The sequence below is a fragment of the Epinephelus moara genome, chromosome 9 (genome assembly GCF_006386435.1).
Source record: "Epinephelus moara isolate mb chromosome 9, YSFRI_EMoa_1.0, whole genome shotgun sequence".
NCBI classification, from domain to species: domain Eukaryota; kingdom Metazoa; phylum Chordata; class Actinopteri; order Perciformes; family Serranidae; genus Epinephelus; species Epinephelus moara.
The window spans coordinates 35,244,804-35,264,075 of record NC_065514.1 but is presented as its reverse complement, the minus strand read 5'-3'; the positions used below and the strand labels follow the sequence as shown (position 1 = coordinate 35,264,075).

Sequence of the window (19,272 nt, the reverse complement as noted above, 5' to 3'; positions counted from 1 at the left end):
TGTCACATACATATACTATCATATATTAACATATCCTTACAACATATTGTACCACAATAGCCGTAATTGTTATTATAATATTATTACTTAAATTAATGTTGTTGTAAGCTACTGTCATTACTGTCTGTCCTGCATCTCTCTCTGTCTCTGTCTCTCTTTATGTGTCATTTTGTCATATGGAATACTGCTAATTTATTGTGTTGATCTGTTCTGTACGACATCTATTGCACGTCTGTCCATCCTGGAAGAGGGATCCCTCCTCAGTTGCTCAGCGGGTTCCTTATCCGCTGTGAGGGTCCAAAGGACAGAGGGATGTCATATGCTGTAAAGCCCTCTGAGGCAAATTGTGATTTGTGATATTGTTCTTTATAAATAAAATTGAATTGAATTGAATTGAAGCACATTGCAGTTTTTCTCACTTGCTTTGGCACCATCTGCAAATGGAAAAAAGTGTTTTCAAGACAGGGTGGCACTGAGGTGCAGTGGTTAGCATTGTCGCCTCACAGCAAAAGGGTTTCTAGTTCAAACCCAGAGTAGGGGGTTGGGACTCCAGGGTGGGGGAGCCCTTCTGTGCAGAGTTTGCATATTCTCCTTGTGTCTGTATGGGTTTTCTCCAGGTACTCCGGCTTCCTCCCACAGTCCAAAGACATGCAGGTTAACTGGTGGCTCTAAATTAGAGTAGGTGTGAATTTAAGTATGAATGGTTGTCTGTCTCTATGTGTCAGCCCTGTGATAGTCTGGCGACCTGTCCAGGGTGTACCCCGTCTCTTGCCCAATGTCAGCTGGGATAGCTTCCAACCTCCCCGCAACCCCTAATATAGAAAATGAATGAATTAATGTTTTCAAAACAGTGTCTGAAAATTATTCCTAATTTTCTCACATTTCCTATCGCTTTCACTCAGATTTCAAAGATACAGTACAATCTAGTGTTGCACGGTATACCGGTACTAAAATAGTACCGCGGTATAGAGTATTCCGAACGGTACTATACTGCATTTGGAAAATACCGGTACTTTGAAACTGATTCAATTCATTAATTTAGTTAATTTATTTTACTCATTTATGCACACAAACGCCTTTCTTGTTCCTATTGGAGCACAGATTGCGCAAGTGGTGTGTATGACAACACCTGTATCAACATTCGCAGCTGGCGCACGTGAAAAAAGACAAGAGAAAGTCTGCCTCGCAAAGGGAGACAACACAAACTTGGTGGAACATTTGAGTTACCAAACCGTGACGTCCATACCAAGGTACTTACCGAACCATGATTTTTTTGGTACCATTACACCCCTACTGTTTATTGTTCTAAAGGTTTGTATCCAAAAGGACTTTTCCTTAGGAAAAGTACCGAAGAGTATCAAAAAGTATCGAAATTCATATTGGTATTGGTACCGAAACAAAGATTTTGGTATCGTGACAACACTAGTACAATCATCTTTAGTTAATCGAGTGATGCAAAATGGATTTCACTGACGTTCCATTGAACTCTATTACTCTCAGACGTCTCTATCAACAAGCTGTTTGTGTAAATCCTTAGGTGCAAAGTATTGCTGCTGTCATCACTTTGCAAACAGAAATGTTGCCTACATGTTCATTTTCAGAAATCAGTGCAGCTTATCACATATTTTCATTTTAGCATATAAGTGCAGGTGCACTCCGTACAGGAGTTTTAGGTCAGTACCACATATAGTGGATATGGAGTAGACAGACATCAATATCAGTAACCTGTATGTATTAGTTCAGCAGAGGAAGGACAGAGACATCATCTGCATAGATGGAATGATGATTTTCTTGTTTTACAATAGACAATGAGCATTTCTGCTGTGCCTTGTTTAGACAACCCTGTTGGGCAGTGGTTCCCAACTGGTGGATCACAGTCCAAAAGTGGGTCACAGGTCTATTCTGAATAGAACCTTAAGCCCTGTTTCCACCAAGCAGTCCGATTCAGTTCAGTTCAGTTTGGTACGCATTTTTTCCATTGTGGACGGTACCAATAGAACCATTCCTTACCATCCCCATTTTTGGTCACCCCTCTGTTGGGGTACCCAGAGCACAGATCTGGTACTAAAAGGTGAAGCTAGAAACACTGCAGTCCATTGATTAGTCAACAGAGGACGGTCACTCTTGCTCAGGTCTGAGCTCTTGCTGGTTTTGAGGCTTATGTAACCACTGTTCATTCCATCTTACATATATGTCTTACATATATTAGTGAACTGTAACTATAAAATGAAAGGATGTTTTGCTGCCTCTAACAGCAGCTGTGGACTGAGAAAAAAATAACTTAATTCACTGGAAGAGTAGTCGCTGACTGCCAGCAGCTTTTAAGGTGAAACGTTTACTTGTAATGTTAAGTCCAATTTCCACATACTCCGTCAGTGGAGCGTAGTGCAGCGCAGCGCAGCGCATCGCAGAAACGCATCCAGTTGGCCAGGGTACACGTCGTTGGTCGCTCCAGATCCATGGCGCTGCGCTGCACACTGCTGACGGAGTATGTGGAATTTGGGGGTTACTCAATGCATGAGTTGACAATGTGAATCCATCAATACACTTTAAATTTCAAAATGACGAATTCACTTGGATGACATACACTTTTAGTAATGAATGGATCTTCAAGCTTTGCAAAATATATATTAATTTCAACCAGATTACATGAACTGCAAATATTCTAATCCTCACTTGCAGACAAAAAAAAGCGTTATGTAGCATCGCTTCTGTGAGCTACAGCAACACTAAACCCCTGTGCTTGCCTGAGATGAACTAAATGCACAAACCCGCTAATTTTAAATATCTCCTCGAGAGACTCTCACTGCAGCCTGTTCTATTTTGTTCTGAAAATGTTGGTGTGTAACTTCATTCTGTGGACAATAAATGAGGTGCAGACTTCAATCTGTGCCACCAGTGAAGAGGAAATACAGCGAGTGCTGGGTGGAGCAGTAAGTGACAACAACCCCGCCCACATTTAAGAGAACTGTTTACAGTGGAAACGCTTAATGGATCTAGGGTCGAGGTACCATTTCAGATCAGATTTAGTTCTAAAGGTACCATGCTGAAAGTATTTGATGGAAACGTGGCTTAAGTGACTCACGTATGTGTCAAGTTTGTAAAAAAAAAAGTACAGAGAGTTTCCGCCACAGAGCTTTTATTTTCAAGTGCCGTTTCCTGCTGTACAGTGAGTTAACAACGGACAGCTACTTAACAGAGACAGCAAACTAGCTCGACGAAATCGCCAAACCCAAGTATGATGCTAAATGTATTAAACTGTGTGGACCTGAACTAATGACTGAGGAGAAATCTGGACCAGTTAGGAACCACTGTTGTACGGACCACCACTGAAGCCACAAAGCTTTTGCTCCTGATAAGTGTACCTGTGTACCGTCCTCCAAAATATTTCTGGCAGAATCAAAAACATGACACTTTCTTGAAGAGAGTTGGTAGGAGTGAGTACAGTGATTGATTTTAATGGCTTCATAAACAACTATATAAAACAGTTCATAAAAATTCATGCACTTTCAGTGTAAATTCATTTTGAAATATAGAGGAAATTTATGTACAACAGTGTGAACCGTAACAGTGACTTCATTCAGTTGGGTGGTTCACCACAAATATACTTGGCTGCATAGAAACATTGACATTATTATTGCCTACATAGAAAATAAAACTGAAAGGTAAAGAAAACAATATGTAAAAAGTTGAATTTATTTAAGATCTAACAGGTGCTTCTATTGAAAGACAACCGTCTTTTTTTTCAGACTGTAATTTCAAGTCAGTTCCTTCCAACTTACTGATTTTGACACACTGAGGCAAAACAACTAAGCACTAGTGAATAAAACTATTACGAACTTTCCCTTTACCAAAAGTTACATTCTGAAAGCATTATCATGAAAGAACTATTTTACAGAAACTCACTCGCAGAACGACAAAAAAGCCTGAGTTGATGGGGAAAAGTAGAATCATAATAAATCCAAAAAAGCCTGAGGAAAAAGACCATTGATTTACTATTTTACAAAATTTACAACAGTATTACTTAAGAAAAAAAACATGATTCGCTCTCCAAAAACACAAAAACAGGTTATATCTAAGATATGTTATTAAATAATTCACTCCTGGTGGAAAAAAAGAAAACCTGCTGAGGAAATGAGAAATGCTGTAAATGAGGTACTTCAGGTGGTGAGCCTGAGCCCAGACTGGATTCAACCAGACACCTTTACATCAACCTGCAATGTGATTCATGTGACAACTGACTTCTCATCGAGTTAACATTTAAATAAGGTAGATAATCACATTAAGCATGATAGAGAGACAGAGCCAGACAGACAAACATAGAGAACAGTCATATACAGGATCCAGTGTCATTGGTTGGTGGGAATATGAGGCAGCACTCAGGGTCAATTGTGTCAGTTTCCAGAGTATAAAAAAAAAAGTTTATAAAAATAACAAAAAAAAGTGCTGCATGCTGTTGAACAATGCAGCTTTAAACTCTTTAATACAAAAATATGCTTTGATTTTTTATTTTTTATTTTTTTAAATCTGCTGCCTGGTTTGAGACGCTCCCTGGCGTTCATCTCCCAGGTTCCCGAGATGAGCTGCAGCTGAAGCGAGGAGATGACAGCCATGCTGAACTGACTGATGCACAGTGCTTCAAACAGCTTCCACTTGGAGTCCACAGTCCCTGTAAGGCATTTGCTGTGTTGCTGAGTCTATGGCTGCTACTAGCAGACCCTGGCAGCTCCTGTTATGTCTTGCGGCTGCTCCAGATCTGCTCTGGTGTGCTCTTGTGGTCTGACGAGTAGTCAAAAGGGGAGCGGTGTCCCATGGGTGAGCGAGAGTCGTAGGGTGAGCGCTGGTCTCGGGGAGAGCGGGGCCCGCTGGCTGAGGCTCGCTGCTCCGTCTGCCAGTCTGAGTGGTAGCGGTAGGAAGAGCGGTGGTCTGAATGGGAGTGATCCTTTATGTCCAGCCGATGGTCTCTGCTAGAGCGGAACTCTTCCAGCTTCCTGTGCTTACTGTCATTGTAGTATCTGTTCTCACACACACACACACACACACACACACACACACACACACACACAGCATTGACATTACTGAGCAGCAAGGCAAAAATGACATTCAAGGCGGATGTACACTTGTGCGTTAGCTCTATGCAGAGCCTACACTGCAGCCTACACACATGGCCTATGCCGTTGTGAGCATTTATACTTATGCGGTGGTGTGGCTATGTCACTCTGCAGTTACACCTCTAAAACTCTAGTTGGCGGCGGGGTTTCTGTTAAGTGCTGTTAAGTTTAGTTGATTCAAAACACATAAAATATTGCTTAATAGAGACAATTTTAAACACAAGTACACAAATCAGCTTCACTATAACTCACAGCATTCACAGACACATTTTCCCCACAAATACAACATGCTAATGTTTTTAGCACAAGCCTATGGCTTTTTCCACTGTATAAATTAGCCTAGCAGCTAGCAGAGATTTCCTCTACTCATATGAAGCCAGGGACAACAGCAACATTTAACAAAAGTAATGTTACAAAATTCAGCTCCGTTACTACTCACAACGGTTCACCGACAAAACAACTGTCTTATACTTAACACATTTTCCAAACAAATACAACATGCTGACGTTATTAGCGCCAGCCTATGGTATTTTACAATGTACAAATTAGCCTAGTGACTCGCGGAGATTTCCTGGAGGCCAGGATAAGTCATACACAAGATGCTAAAAATGCTATTTTATGGGGGCTTTACTGTCTTCACAATTTATTGTTTCTTATCTGTGAAATCAAAGTGAATAAAAGCTTTGGTTCTACTGAGGGAAATGGTTTTTGGCTTATAAAAAAAAAACAGGGGGTCTACATCGCCACAACGTGTAATTACATTTCTGGGGAGCTGCACGCCAGGCTACGACATAGGCTACAGCGTAGGCTACAGCGTAGGGTGTCGATTCAATGCATTAGTATAAATCCTGCTTTACACAACAACAATACACTTGCAATGCTAATGTACACATACTCTGTACCATCTTGATATTTTATGTTATATGACCTTTTTGTTGTATTCTGAATGACAGCAGACAGAGAGTAGGTGCCTTGACCATCACAAAGCCAAACACCAACCCAAGTAACTCACCAAAATAACAAATAACACCTACCTAATACTGTCAAATAACTGAAATAGGGCTAGACAATATGAACTAAAAATCTATATTGACATATATTAATTGTATACATTAGTGCATTTATTACATGCCCTGGTTTCACCAGTTTAATTACAACCAGTGCTTAATTTGAGCCGGAACGTACTGGAACACATACCAGGATCTTTTAAGAAAAGGCCCTGGTGCGTTCTGGAACTAATTTGCATGGGTCTAGAACTTTTCGCATCTATAAACTACATACAGTATTGGCTGATGTCACTAGTGTTGCAGGGTGGAGTACCGTAGTACTACGATGCCTCATGTACCACTACTGTGGGATAAGTTCAAAGTCCAATCGCAAGAGGGTGAGTGTCCATGCGCCATCCAATAACGGCGCGCGCTGATCGTTAACGGCGCGCGCTGGCCACCTGGCACTCAATATGCTGCTGTAGTGGTTTGTTTTCCAGACATGTGAGTATCTTTGAGCAGAGAAAGTTATTATTTATTTATTTTTACTTGTCGGCAGTGATTTGTTTTCCACAGAACTCTACGTGCAAGCATTTTACTCGCATTTGCGACTAAAAATAGTTTTGTGCAAGCAAAATAAATCATTCAGCACACTGTGCGAGTACAGATTTCAACCAGCAGCAGAAACGAAAGGCGAATGTTCCCAGTGTAACCTTGAGTTACACACTGCTCTCTCAGAGGCCCAAAGTGTTCCCCTACTTCTAATTTTACAAATTAAGCACTGATTACAACGGGACCATTAAAGATACTAGGCTGTTCGCTAATAAGTTGGTTCTGATAAGATGTATTTGTTTTTATAGCTTGTTACTGCAAAAACATGTCAAGTGCGTAAAAAAACCCCACACACTTTATTTTGAAGTACAGAGGGTTTTTAAGTCACAGAGCTTTTATTTTGAAGTGCCATTTCCTGCTGTACAGTGTGTTAATAACAGACAGCAACTTGACAGAGAGAGCAAACTAGCTCAACGACATGGCCAAACGCAAGTATGACGCTGAATGTATTTAACTGTGTGGGCCTTGGACTAATGACTAACGAGAAATCTGGACCCCGTGGCTGGACCAGTTGGGAACCACTGAGCTAGACTGGAGGTCGACCGATATTGGATTTCTAAAGCTTGATATAATAACGATAGTTTGGAACAGGAAAAAGCTGAAAGAGTTAATGTGATAAATAAATAAATAAATAAATAAATAAGAAATAGAGAAATCTGGAAGTGAACATCAAACTAACTGTAAAAACTCTCATTGGAAGTGATTTTTATTTCTTAAACCATTCATTCTCCTCAAAGTAAACCTGACATTCTGAGGTACACGTTGACATCACCTCAACTTTTTGTATGGAGCCGCCACGTAATATGTATTTCGATTGCTTTTGGTAAAAAAAAAAAAAAAAAAAATCAAATTAAAAAAACAAAACAATCAAATGTAATTGAATTGGAATGAAGATACTTTAGAGTGGAGTGATTCTGTATTTCTGAAATACTCAAAATAAAGGGAACAGTTAATAGAAAGCACAAGTGATTGTGATTTTCTTTCACCTGCTTTAGTGCAAATGAAAGCGACAACAGGTGCAATGGAGATGCAAAAGCAAGACAACCCCCTGAAAAAGAAATGGACAGTTGCTCTTGCCTTGTCCTTCCTAACTGATTATTCTCTAGTTTTGTGTTCTGCTAGTGTCCTTGTCACTACTGTTAGCATGAGGCAGTACCTGCAGCCCAATCAGGTTGCACAGGTAGTCCAGCTCCTCCAGGATGGCACAGTCATACGTGCGCTCGCAAGCAGGTTTGCTGTGTCTCCCAGCACAGCCTAAAGAGCATGGAGGAGATACCAGGAGACCGGCTATTACACAAGGAGAACTGGACAGGGCCGTAAAAGGGCATCATCCGAGCTGCAGGAACGGTATATGCTCCTCTGTGCGAGGAGGAACAGGACGAGCACTGCCAGAGCCCTACAAAATGACCTCCAGCAGGCTACTGCTGTGCATGTTTCTGACCAAACTGTCAGACACAGACTCCATGAGGATGGCATGAGGGCCCAATGTCCTCTAGTGGGACCTGTACTCACAGCTCAGCACCATGCAGCTGGATTGGCATTCACCAGAGAACACCAGAATTGGCAGGTCCACCACTGGCGCCCCGTTTTCTTCACAGATGACAGCAAGTTCACAATGAGCACATGTGACAGGAATGAGAGTGTCTGGAGACAACTTTGTGTACGCTATGTTGCCTGTAACATCATCCAGAATTAGTGGTTTGGCAGTGGGTCAGTGATGGTCTGGGGAGACATATCCTTGGAGGGTTGCACAGATCTTCATGTCAAGATAATTAAATGTGGTAATGTTAAATATCAGGTCTCTGTCATCTAAAGCAGTGTTAGTAAAATAATTAATGTTAGATAATCATTTTGATTTACTCAGCCTCACTGAAACCTGGCTGTGTCATGATGAATATATGAGTCTAAAGCCCCGTTTCCACCAAACATTTTCGGTATGGTACCTTTGGAACCTAAAGTATCCATCAGACATGGTACCTAGACCCTAGCATTCAGCATAGCAGATCCAAGCTCGGGGGTTTAGTGTTGCGTTGCCCCGACGCTACGCCACCGTTTTCTTTTCTCCGAGTGAGGATTAGAATCAGGGTTCCTACACATATGAAATTTCAAAATTCCATACTTTTCCATACCCTAATTTCCAGACTTCTCTGCGTTTTTTGTTTTTTTTCCCCAGAGAATATGCGACATCTGAGTAAATATATCAGTGTATCATATTTCACATCATATTTAATTATTCTTAATAGGCGATTGTAGCCAAGTACCATAATGGCATGCAAATAAAAACTCAGGTAAGTTCAATGTTTGGGCTGAGGCAAAAAGGTTGGGACTCTGGGTGCAAGCGATGCAGTAACGAGATGTCAGTGTTTTTTCCTTTCATGTGGCTCAGAATTGCCTTCTCCCCCATGTTGGCGATGTCAACCGATTTCACACAAAGCTTGCATGTAGCTCTGTGTGTGAATTGGGAATCCTTGGCCAACCAGTATTTATATACAGTATTGTCAAGCCATCCATCCAAAAACTTGCATCTACCCATTGTGAACCACATGAAACTCGTCTTGTTGTCGAAGGTGTTTTCTGAGACGTTTGCTCTCACACAAACTGTGCTTGGTCCGGCATAAAACACGATCTGGATTGATTAAATTATTTTTGGAAATACCTAATTTTCTATTTTAGAAAACAGTATTTTAGAACAGTGGTAATAGTCTGGAAACATAAATATTTTTCCATACTTTATTTTTCATTTTCCATACTTTTTAATACCTGGAAATTGATCAAATTTATTTCCATACTTTTCCATACTTTCCATACTTGCGTAGGAACCCTGCAGAATATATGCAGTTCACAAAACCCGGTCAAAATGAATACATATAAACTCGCAGACTTGCAGATCCACTCATTACTAAAAGTGTATGTCATATAAAAACTAAAGTAATGGTCAAAGTTGTAATCAGTGTTGTGCTAGTTACTGAAAAATAGTAACTAGTTACCGTTACTAGTTACTTCATTAAAAAGTAACTCAGTTAGTAACTCAGTTACTTAAAAAAAAGTAATAAGGTACTGGGAAAAGTAACTTTTTAGTTACTGTCTTCTTCTACAGTGGAGTCACTCGCTGTCGCACTTGGATACAAATATGGAAAATGAGCTAAAGAGAACATTTGAGGAGCCGTTTGGTAACGGTAATTGAGTTACTGAATTTAAAAACAAACGCGTTAAAGTACTAGTTACTGCCAAAACTAACGGTGTTACTGTAACGTGTTACCAATAACGTTACTAATAACGCGTTACTGCCCAACACTGGTTGTAATATAGAATATTTAATGTGTGTTGATTGAGTTATATTTTTTCTCCCACTCCAGCTGCTGCAAGAGGCAACAAAACATTATTTCATTGCATATTTACAGTTTACTAATTAAACTCCCCACAATATGAACAGTGGCTTCTGCCTCATAACCAGCCACAGCTCAGCCCTGAGCAGAGTGACCGTCCACTGCTGACCAGTCAACACACTGCAGTGTTCACAACTCCACCTTTTAGTACCGGATCTGTATGCTAGGTACCAGCACAGAAGGGTGACCAAAAATGGTAACAGTTAGGAAGAGTTCCATCGATACCATCCACAAGTTTTCGCAGTGGAAACTAGTGCTGCACGATTTGATCAAAATATGAGGGGGAGGAGGAGGGAAGGAGTGTCTGTCTGTCTCTCTCTTATTACTGTCTGCCCTGCATCTCTCTCCAGCTCTGTCTCCATTTCTCTCTCTCTGTCTGTCTTTAAGTATCATTTTGTCATATGTATTACTGCAAATTTATTATGTTGATCTGTTCTGTATGACATCTATTGCACGTCTGTCCTTCCTGGAAGAGGGATCCCTTCTCAGTTGCTCTTCCTGAGGTTTCTACCATTTTTTCCCCATTAAAGGGTTTTTTTGGGAAGGTTTTCCTTATCCACTGTGAGGGTCCAAAGGACAGAGGGATGTTGTATGCTGTAAAGCCCTCTGAGGCAAATTATGGTTTGTGCTATTGGGCTTCATAAATAAAATTGATTGATTGATTGATTGATTGATTGGATTGATTTGAATGACTGATTATAAGTTGCCATGATAAAATTCACCCAAGTTTAATCAGCCTGTGATTTCAATTTTTCACTTTGATTTTTGGTATGATTTTGAATTGAGTCCTCAGTCGGTTGATGATTTTGGTTTCCACTGGCTGTTTTTACATCAATTGGTCAATAAATTATACAATGTACATCAGCAGGATTTTTTTTTTTTTTTTTTTTGAAGATATTTTTTGGGGCATTTTTTGTAAGCCTTTAATTGATAGGACAGACAAGTGTGAAGGGGGAAGAGTGAGAGGGAGTGACATGCAGCAAAGGGCCACAGGCTGGAGTTGAACCCGGGCCGCTGCGGCAACAGCCTTGTACATGGGGCGCCTGTTCTACCACTAAGCCACCGACGCCCCATCAGCAAGATTTTCAACTTGAATAATTTATTCATCAAGATCTGATCTCTGATTTTAGTGTTCCCTTAATTTTTTTAACAGTGTACTTTCGCACATGACATTAGACAAAATGGATGTTTTTGTCCGACTAAAACCGGACTTAAAATATATGTAAACATCTTAGTCTGACTGAAATTGTACTCAATCTAATTTCAAAGTTGGACTAACACATAGATATTGTGATTGGGAGTTGAATTACTCCTGCATGTATACGGTCAATCAGACCCAAACTGGCCTTGGCAATTGGCGCATGCTCCACAGTTTCTGCTCCAAGCTTTGACCCAGAAGTCGATAGCACCAAATGTGTAACTCAAGAAGAAGCCGGTAATACAGCACGTACAAAATGTGCAGAGCTGTAAAGTTATCCACCATGGTACCAGTTAGCTAGCTAACTTGTTTGTTGATTATTTGTGATCTAACAAGTCAACCGGAAAAAGGTCCAATACCAACAAGCTGAAAGGGAGCATACTGCCACCTATCATAGCGGAGTCGGTCAATAAATGGATTCCCCTCCCATGCTTGTATACTGGGACAAGGACAGTAGTCCAATTAAATGGCCATGCCGAGCTTTAACTGTAGCTCCATTTAGCTGTGCATGAAAATATACTGAGTGATTCATACAACATAAAAACAAAACTAGGTGAAAACCTAGTATAATGCTAGACTGTGTATTAAACAAGAGATGGCTCTTATATTGAAACAAGGACTTTTAATTTGAAAAAGTAAGTGGCGACATTCACTCAGTCAGGGAATCAAGGACTTCAGCTCTAGCACTAATAGTGCCATAGCACTGGACCTGCTGTTGCAATCCAGGCAAAAAGTTCATGTAAATTGTGTTAAAATGAAGAATAGTACACTGAGACAGCCACACAGCAGAAGGGACCTGCTTTCTCTGGACCTGCAACCACTGATAAGCTCATTTTTACTTGTTTTAACACAGCCCTCTTTAGCTATGGTCAATGATGTAGGTCGCTGCATGACTAGGGTGGAGGCTGCACCCCCATCGATCACAATCAGATCTAAGTTCCACCAAAAGTTTATAAAGTGTCCTTCTAGCGTTCAGTAAACAACAGGAGATGTCCACCCCTCTTCCTGACATTGATAATGGATTACTGTTGCCTCACAGCCAAAGGATTCCGGGTTCAAACCCAACTACTTCTGTGTGAAGTTAACATGTTGTCTGGAGCGTGGAGCCGGTGCTCTGTCTCCACCAAGCCCTCTGTTTCGGTCCTCACAGTCACTGCTGCCGCTTGCTTTATGTGTTTAGGTCCCCGCCCCAACACAACCACATTCTCATTGACTGATTAATTGGCACTGCAGGGGTTAAAGCAAGAAAAAGCGGGGGGCTTGGTGTTGCGGTCACAAAATGAAGAAATAGAAATGCATGAGTTGCAAAGGAACGTGTTTATTATCAAAACGACCAAAAAGATTATAGCTTTAGTACTTACTTTTCAGACTAAACTTTTATAGCATAATGAGTTTATAAATAAAGATTAAACTTTCAGTGGTTACCAGACTTTTTGACTTATAGCTCCTACATCTCTTTTTTGTCTTTGTGCTATTTATTTTTAGAAGCTAAATCATTTAGGCTGTTTGCAAAATTGTATCGTGCTTGATGTGAATTAAACAGGCAGATACGTCGAAATTTCCCCTCTGGGCAAGCATGTCATCATTGAAATGGATCATATAATGTTGTGGTGGTGACTTTAAAACTTCAGCATAGAGGATTTTTATTGCAACTATTCTGTCCGGTTTCTGTTACCTTACCTTCAAAATTACCGCTGGCTTACCAGAGCCTCCCCCGCTCCGTCTGTGCTCTGTGTCTCAATGTGACATGATGTGAAAGCATGCACAGGCATCAGTGTTGATTGGCTATCACTTGTGCTGTGTAACCAATCAGAGGGGGCTGTAGGCAGGACATTGTTACAAAGCCCAGTGCAGTGGATCTATCAGAGCCAAAGGAGCGAGTTTTAAAATACATTTATTTGATCGGTTATCGATAAAAAAACGTCCGATGCCAATTATGGTAAACAGAAGGTTGTGTTTACTTGCACACCGTGCGCCTAAATCATTTTCCCGGTTCGCACACATATATATATATATATTTTTTAGGGGCAAATGCAAGTGAAATGCTCGCACTGCAGAGCACTTCTGCCCGTGCCGGACAGAAACTTCGCCACGCCGGAAATCCAGCACTGTGCCGGAGAACTTTAAAGGCGCTGTATGTAAGAATGTGGCCAAAACGGTTACTGCACTCAAATTCAAAATACTGCCGCGAGTCGTTTCCGCCCCCCCTCCCCTACAGATTCGAGGTTGCTGGACAGCGGCACGCTGGAGACTGATTTGTTTGCCCATGGGCGGCTGCCGTGGCAGGGCCNTTTTTAAATGCGAATATTCTGGCTGTACTATTGTTGTCAGTGAGATCAGTATGTTATATGAACATTATTCCTTAGTCTCTGTGACATATTAGGAGGACTATTTGCTTTATATTTCTTACATATAGCTCCTTTAACCCCTGCCACTGGTTATTTAGATTATTGTGGAATTTAGTTTTTGTTATTGCTTTTCACTATTTCATCACTTCTACAAATGCAACTGTAGCCAGTATCTCACTATTACTATCCTCATTCATGTTTTAAGAAGCTACAATTATATTCAGCCACCAAATGAGCCTGAAAAGCTGGAAATCAGAACGTAAGTTGGGGAGTTGTTGCATAGAGACGATACACCGTTTCATCTAGTTGCATTGGTGTAAAACCGGCAGGTTTTAGAACATAGCAGAACAGCTTAGTGAAAGGATTTGCATGTTTCAACTTGTCTCATTGCGAATCTTTGGTTTGAAATGTGCTTTACATCCTCGCTGGAAGGAGCTAAGACACAAGGAAGAGACAGGAATGATGGAAGCAAGGAAACATGTCATCATAATGAAAAGCACCCTATGTGACACCATGTGTCAGCTTTGTGATAGTCTAACGACCTGTTGAGGGTGTAGCCCACCTCTCGTCCTGTGTCAGCTGAGATGACCTTTTCATGGGATTCTTTGACAAGAACCATCTAAAAATAATGACAGCTTTATCCTTTAACAGGTTTGAGTTTTGTAGGCTGACATCAGAAGGCAGATAATGTGACAGTTACCAAGTATTTGTTCCTGAAAGCAGCCTCTTACCTGTCCTGTCTGTCTCTGTCCCTGCTGTCTGGTCTGTAGTGGTCTCTGTCTCGGTGGTCTTTGCCATTGCTGAAGGAGGAGTATGGTCTTTTCCTGGACTCCCCTCCCGTGGTCTTCCTGTGGGACTCAGAGCTGTGTCTCTCCTTACTGCTGCTGCTGCTTTCATGTAACCGCCCTAAAGGCTGATGCCTGTCTGAGCTGTAGCTGTCCCTGCTGCTCTCGTCCTGGTGAGAGTTGTCCTTCAGCCTTTCAATATCTGAGGACGAAGACCACAAATGAATCAGTCCACAGAGACAAATTACTTATTCTCTATGTACAAAAGACAGAAACTGATTGTACCTGCATGTTTGTAGCCGTGGGCATTTATATTTCTCATGTTCTGCTCCATTGCCTGAAGATAGAATCATGTCATTATGGATTTATATGTCAGTAAACAATATTATCTCGTAATCTACATTAAGAAATACTATAGGGCCTTCACACACCTGAGCGTTCTCTTGTCTTTTCTTGATTGCATGCTTATACAGTTTATGTAGCTTCCTGGCGTCAAACTCAGTGAATTTGGAAACAAATATCCACAGGTTTCTGTAGAATACAAACACCATCAGCTTTACATATCTAACATATGAACAAACATCTAAGTCTTATTCATTCAAACTGACAGTGATCTACATTAAATCTGAGTTAATGGTCAACTTAAGTTCGTGTGTGTGTGTGTGTGTATGTGTGTGTACTAACTTTCTCCACTGTTTGATCTGGTCAGGGTTTGAGTACTCCTTCAGACACTCCGTGATGTGGTCTCCGATCTTTATCAGACACTGTCTTGTGTGTTCGAGCTGCTCACGTTCCGACAGCCCTTTCTCTGGTCTGTCCAGCTGCTTCAGGGCTGCTTTTACCGGCCGCATCCTCTCTTTACACTGCGATGTTCAAACAAAAGTAAACTGCAGCAACATGATTTTTAATAACTGCTTCAAACACCTTCATACTATGTATGTACAGTGGTGTGAAAAAGTGTTTGCCCCCTTCCTGATTTCTTACTTTTTTGCATGTTTTCCGCACTTAAATGTTTCAGATCATCAAACAAATTTAAACATTAGTCAAAGATAACACAAGTAAACACAAAATGCAGTTTTTAAATGAAGGGTTTTATTAATGAGGAAGAAAAAAATCCAAAGCTACATGGCCCTGTGTGAAAAAGTGTTTGCCCCCTAAACCTAATAACTGGTTGGGCCACCCTTAGCAGCAACTACTGCAATCAAGCGTTTGCGATAACTTGCAATGAGTCTTTTACAACGCTGTGGAGGAATTTTGGCCCACTCATCTTTGCAGAATTGTTGTAATTCAGCCACATTGGAGGGTTTTCGAGCATGAACCACCTTTTTAAGGTCATGCCACAGCATCTCAATAGGATTCAGGTCAGGACTTTGACTAGGCCACTCCAAAGTCTTCATTTTGTTTTTCTTCAGCCATTCAGAGGTGGACTGTCTCTGGGAGGCATACATATATATGTATATATGTGTATATATATATATATATATATGTGTATATATATATATATATATATATATATATATACATACATACATACATACATACATACTACGGACAAGCAGTATGGAGATATTTTGTGGTTTCAATTATGTGTTCTTCGACGATTAATCTGGGGCGCCCAGCCTGCATTAGGTGGAGTTGTGCTTCTACCCACTCTCCCCTTGGATCTCTGCAAGGGATGTGAGCACTCTAAAACTTCAACTGAGCCTCCCTCAGCATATGGGAAATGAAAAAAAAAAAAGAAAATTCAGCCATTATCTACTATAATGGCTGAATTTTCATTTTTGGGTGCACTATCCCTTTAACAACGCCTCTGAACATCGCAACTTGCTTTGCAATTTTTCAGGAAAGCTGCTATGAAAGCAGGTATTTCAGACTGCAGCAACCCACAAAACAGCCTGAACAGCCTTTTTATAAACCATTTAGATACATGTTGGGCCTGGCAGGATCCTATCTTAGTCATCACTTAATGATGAGGCTAATCAATTAGTCAGTAACTCACAGGTAACATTATACACTGAGACAATTTTAATAATTCACAGTAAAAATACACCTAATAACTTTGGTTATCAGTGGAACATACCACACTGAAGGTCCTCTGGTCCAGCTCCTCAGACTCCTCAGATACTGGAACATTCTCTCCACTTGCTGTTATATGGACCGGCACATCAGAGGCTTTCTTTGTTCGCTCTCGTACCTCAGTCCTTACTTCATTCTGATGAATAGAATTTAAGAATTAATTCCTAACCAGATCATCATCTTTGTTCCGTAACACATTAATGCTGACATTAATTCATGGAATTAATCGATAACAATGCTGAAGGCTCTGCTACATTGTATTTAACAAATATCTCACATAGAGAATTATTATTTCACCTTTTCTATGCTCTCCTCTTGTTTATGTACTGCCTCCAGAGGCTTTGTTTCTTTTTTCTCTTTTGGCTCCTTTGTCTCTTTACTGTCCCAACTTTCCTCCTTTTTCTCCTTTTTGCCTTCTTTTTTGATCTCTTTTTCTTTGACCTCCCTCTCCCCTGATGAAGAAACTTCCTCCTGCTCAGGCTCTTCATCCTCGTCCTCCTCCTCTTTCACCACCCCCCTGTCTGTTCGGCTCCGTCTGTTTGGTGCCTTCACTGGAGTCACCTCCTGAAAGGGTCACAACATGTAACACATCAACTCCAAACTAAAAACAGGAAACATTCCTTTCATGCTACAACAACCAAAGCAGTACAAGTAGTATCTTAATGTACCTTTTCGTCCTCAATTTCATCCTCATCATCTGACCTCTTGTCCGATGGGGGATCTGAGGACGTGCTCTTTAGCACCTCGTCTGTCTTAGTTGGTTTCAGAGTTTTGCTCTTTTTACTTCTTGGTTTCCTCTTCCGTGAATTGGCCTACATACATACAAAAAGCCATGGTAGATTCTGGGAGACAGACATTTAAATCGATCCATCTTAAATTTGAAAATGACCCATATATAAGCATTTTAGTTTGCGATGTAGAGGAGGCTTGTTACTGTGAGACTTACTGTCCCTGCTTGTTTCTGTGCTTCTTTTTTGGCCAGGTCCTTGCTTAGCAACTTGATGAGGTAGTCTGCTCTGGTCTGGAGCTGTTTGGCCTGTGGCTTCTTGTCGGGGTCGTCTGGTAGGAGCTGATCAAAAATACACAAAGTAAACATTTTCAGAAATGGCTGCACACAAATTCATTACACTCTCAACATTGCTTCTGTAATGACATTTGAAAGGAAAATGTTAATTAAAAAATATAACACATTTTTGGGAAGGGGCGAATCTATCTGGCTGACTAGCCCAAATGGACAAGTTAATAAGGGAAACAGTTATACTTCATGTATGGTACAACTGGGTCTGGGCAATAAAACAAAAATGGTAATTATCAATGATAGAATTTTTCCTGGATAGGAATATAACAAATGTTCAATACATGTTCTGTATAATTTAACCATCCATACATCAGGAGACGGGGGTGCAAATGTACCTTAAACGCTAGTCTCCATTTGCCATGAAACAGAGAAAGACACTGGTAATAGTTATATAAAAAAAACCACACACACACACATTCAACACGCTCATTAAGTTACTTTTAGTATGACTGTTTTACCACAGATAACAGCGCTGGGCTACCCCATGATCAATCTTGCCACAATCGATTCTGGGAACCACCAGAGGCTCCACTATGCGATATTATCACTAGGGCCCGACCAATATGGATTTTTTGGGGCCGATGCCGATTCCGATATTATGGAATAAAAAAATCCGATAACCGATATATCGGCCGATTAAATTTTTACGCTTTTCAGTTTAAAAAACCTCAAAATACCTGCTTTTGATGGCTTAAATATAGTTCAAACACTCGTTACAAAGATATAAATTGAAGGAAGAACATTTTACTATTTTCAAATACTTTTATTATCAGAAATTGTGTGGAACAAGCAGCATATGAACAATTTGAACGCAAAATAAATCAAAAATATGATGTGCAAAAAGGCAGTTAACCTCTGGGAAATAAAATAATCATGCAAAGTCTATATGAATTAAGACAATCACATGTATGTTCACAGTACCAGAGTTCTTCTTATTATTGCCAATTTAACAGAGGTAGGTTATAGTGCAAAAAGTAAGACAAGGACATCATTTCTAAGTCAAACACCATACTCCCTGCTTTTTATTAGTGATGAAAATATAAGTGTTAACATCGGCGTCAGTCGGCCAACTTTTATTCTCTAATGGCCGATAAATCAGTCGGGCCTTATACTTACAGGGTATCTGCAGGTTTCAGTAAGTTAAATTTAAGACTTTTTAAGACCTTTTTAATGCCACCTTGAATGGAATTTAAGACCGAAAAAACTATAAATATAAGCGATGGTTGGGGGATCCCGCTGTACTATAACCAGTGCTTAATTTGTAAAATTAGAAGTGGGGGAACATATTTCTAAGCGGCACCAGAGCCGCTTCACTGCACAACTCCGAATGGAATGGTTGTGACATCTAGTGTTGTCACGGTACCAAAATTGGGACCCACGGTACGATACCAGTGAAAGCATCACGGTTCTGAGTAGTATCACGATACCACAGCAAAAATGAGGCAGATGTGCCTTTTGTCATTTATAAAAAGATAAATCACTTCTATAATGCATCAATGATATTTCAATGGAATAAATTACTTATTGACTTATTCATAGAAAAACAGCATCAATAAGTGATTAACATAGGGGGGATTGAAATAAAATAAATAAATAAAATAAAAATCAACCAGCCACCCTCCTCCCCTGACAAGTAAAGAACAGTCCCTCCATAAGTAAAGAACAGTGCCTAAAGTGCGGTGAGGTTTGTGG

General features: G+C 40.5%; 1 protein-coding gene across 1 annotated transcript in view; it reads right to left on the bottom strand.

The window, feature by feature from the left end:
* Positions 1-3,434: 3,434 nt before the first annotated feature.
* The window catches only part of chd1 (chromodomain helicase DNA binding protein 1), a 49,767-nt gene continuing 33,929 nt past the window's right edge, over positions 3,435-19,272 (bottom strand). The window contains exons 28-36 of the mRNA XM_050052654.1: positions 17,449-17,571; positions 17,171-17,314; positions 16,800-17,066; positions 16,507-16,638; positions 15,111-15,289; positions 14,858-14,957; positions 14,712-14,763; positions 14,373-14,628; positions 3,435-5,015 (exon numbers count right to left, since the gene is read on the bottom strand). Of these exons, the coding sequence (XP_049908611.1) occupies positions 4,733-5,015; positions 14,373-14,628; positions 14,712-14,763; positions 14,858-14,957; positions 15,111-15,289; positions 16,507-16,638; positions 16,800-17,066; positions 17,171-17,314; positions 17,449-17,571 (1,536 nt within the window). The 3' untranslated portion in view covers positions 3,435-4,732. The remainder of the gene's footprint in view (positions 5,016-14,372; positions 14,629-14,711; positions 14,764-14,857; positions 14,958-15,110; positions 15,290-16,506; positions 16,639-16,799; positions 17,067-17,170; positions 17,315-17,448; positions 17,572-19,272) is intronic.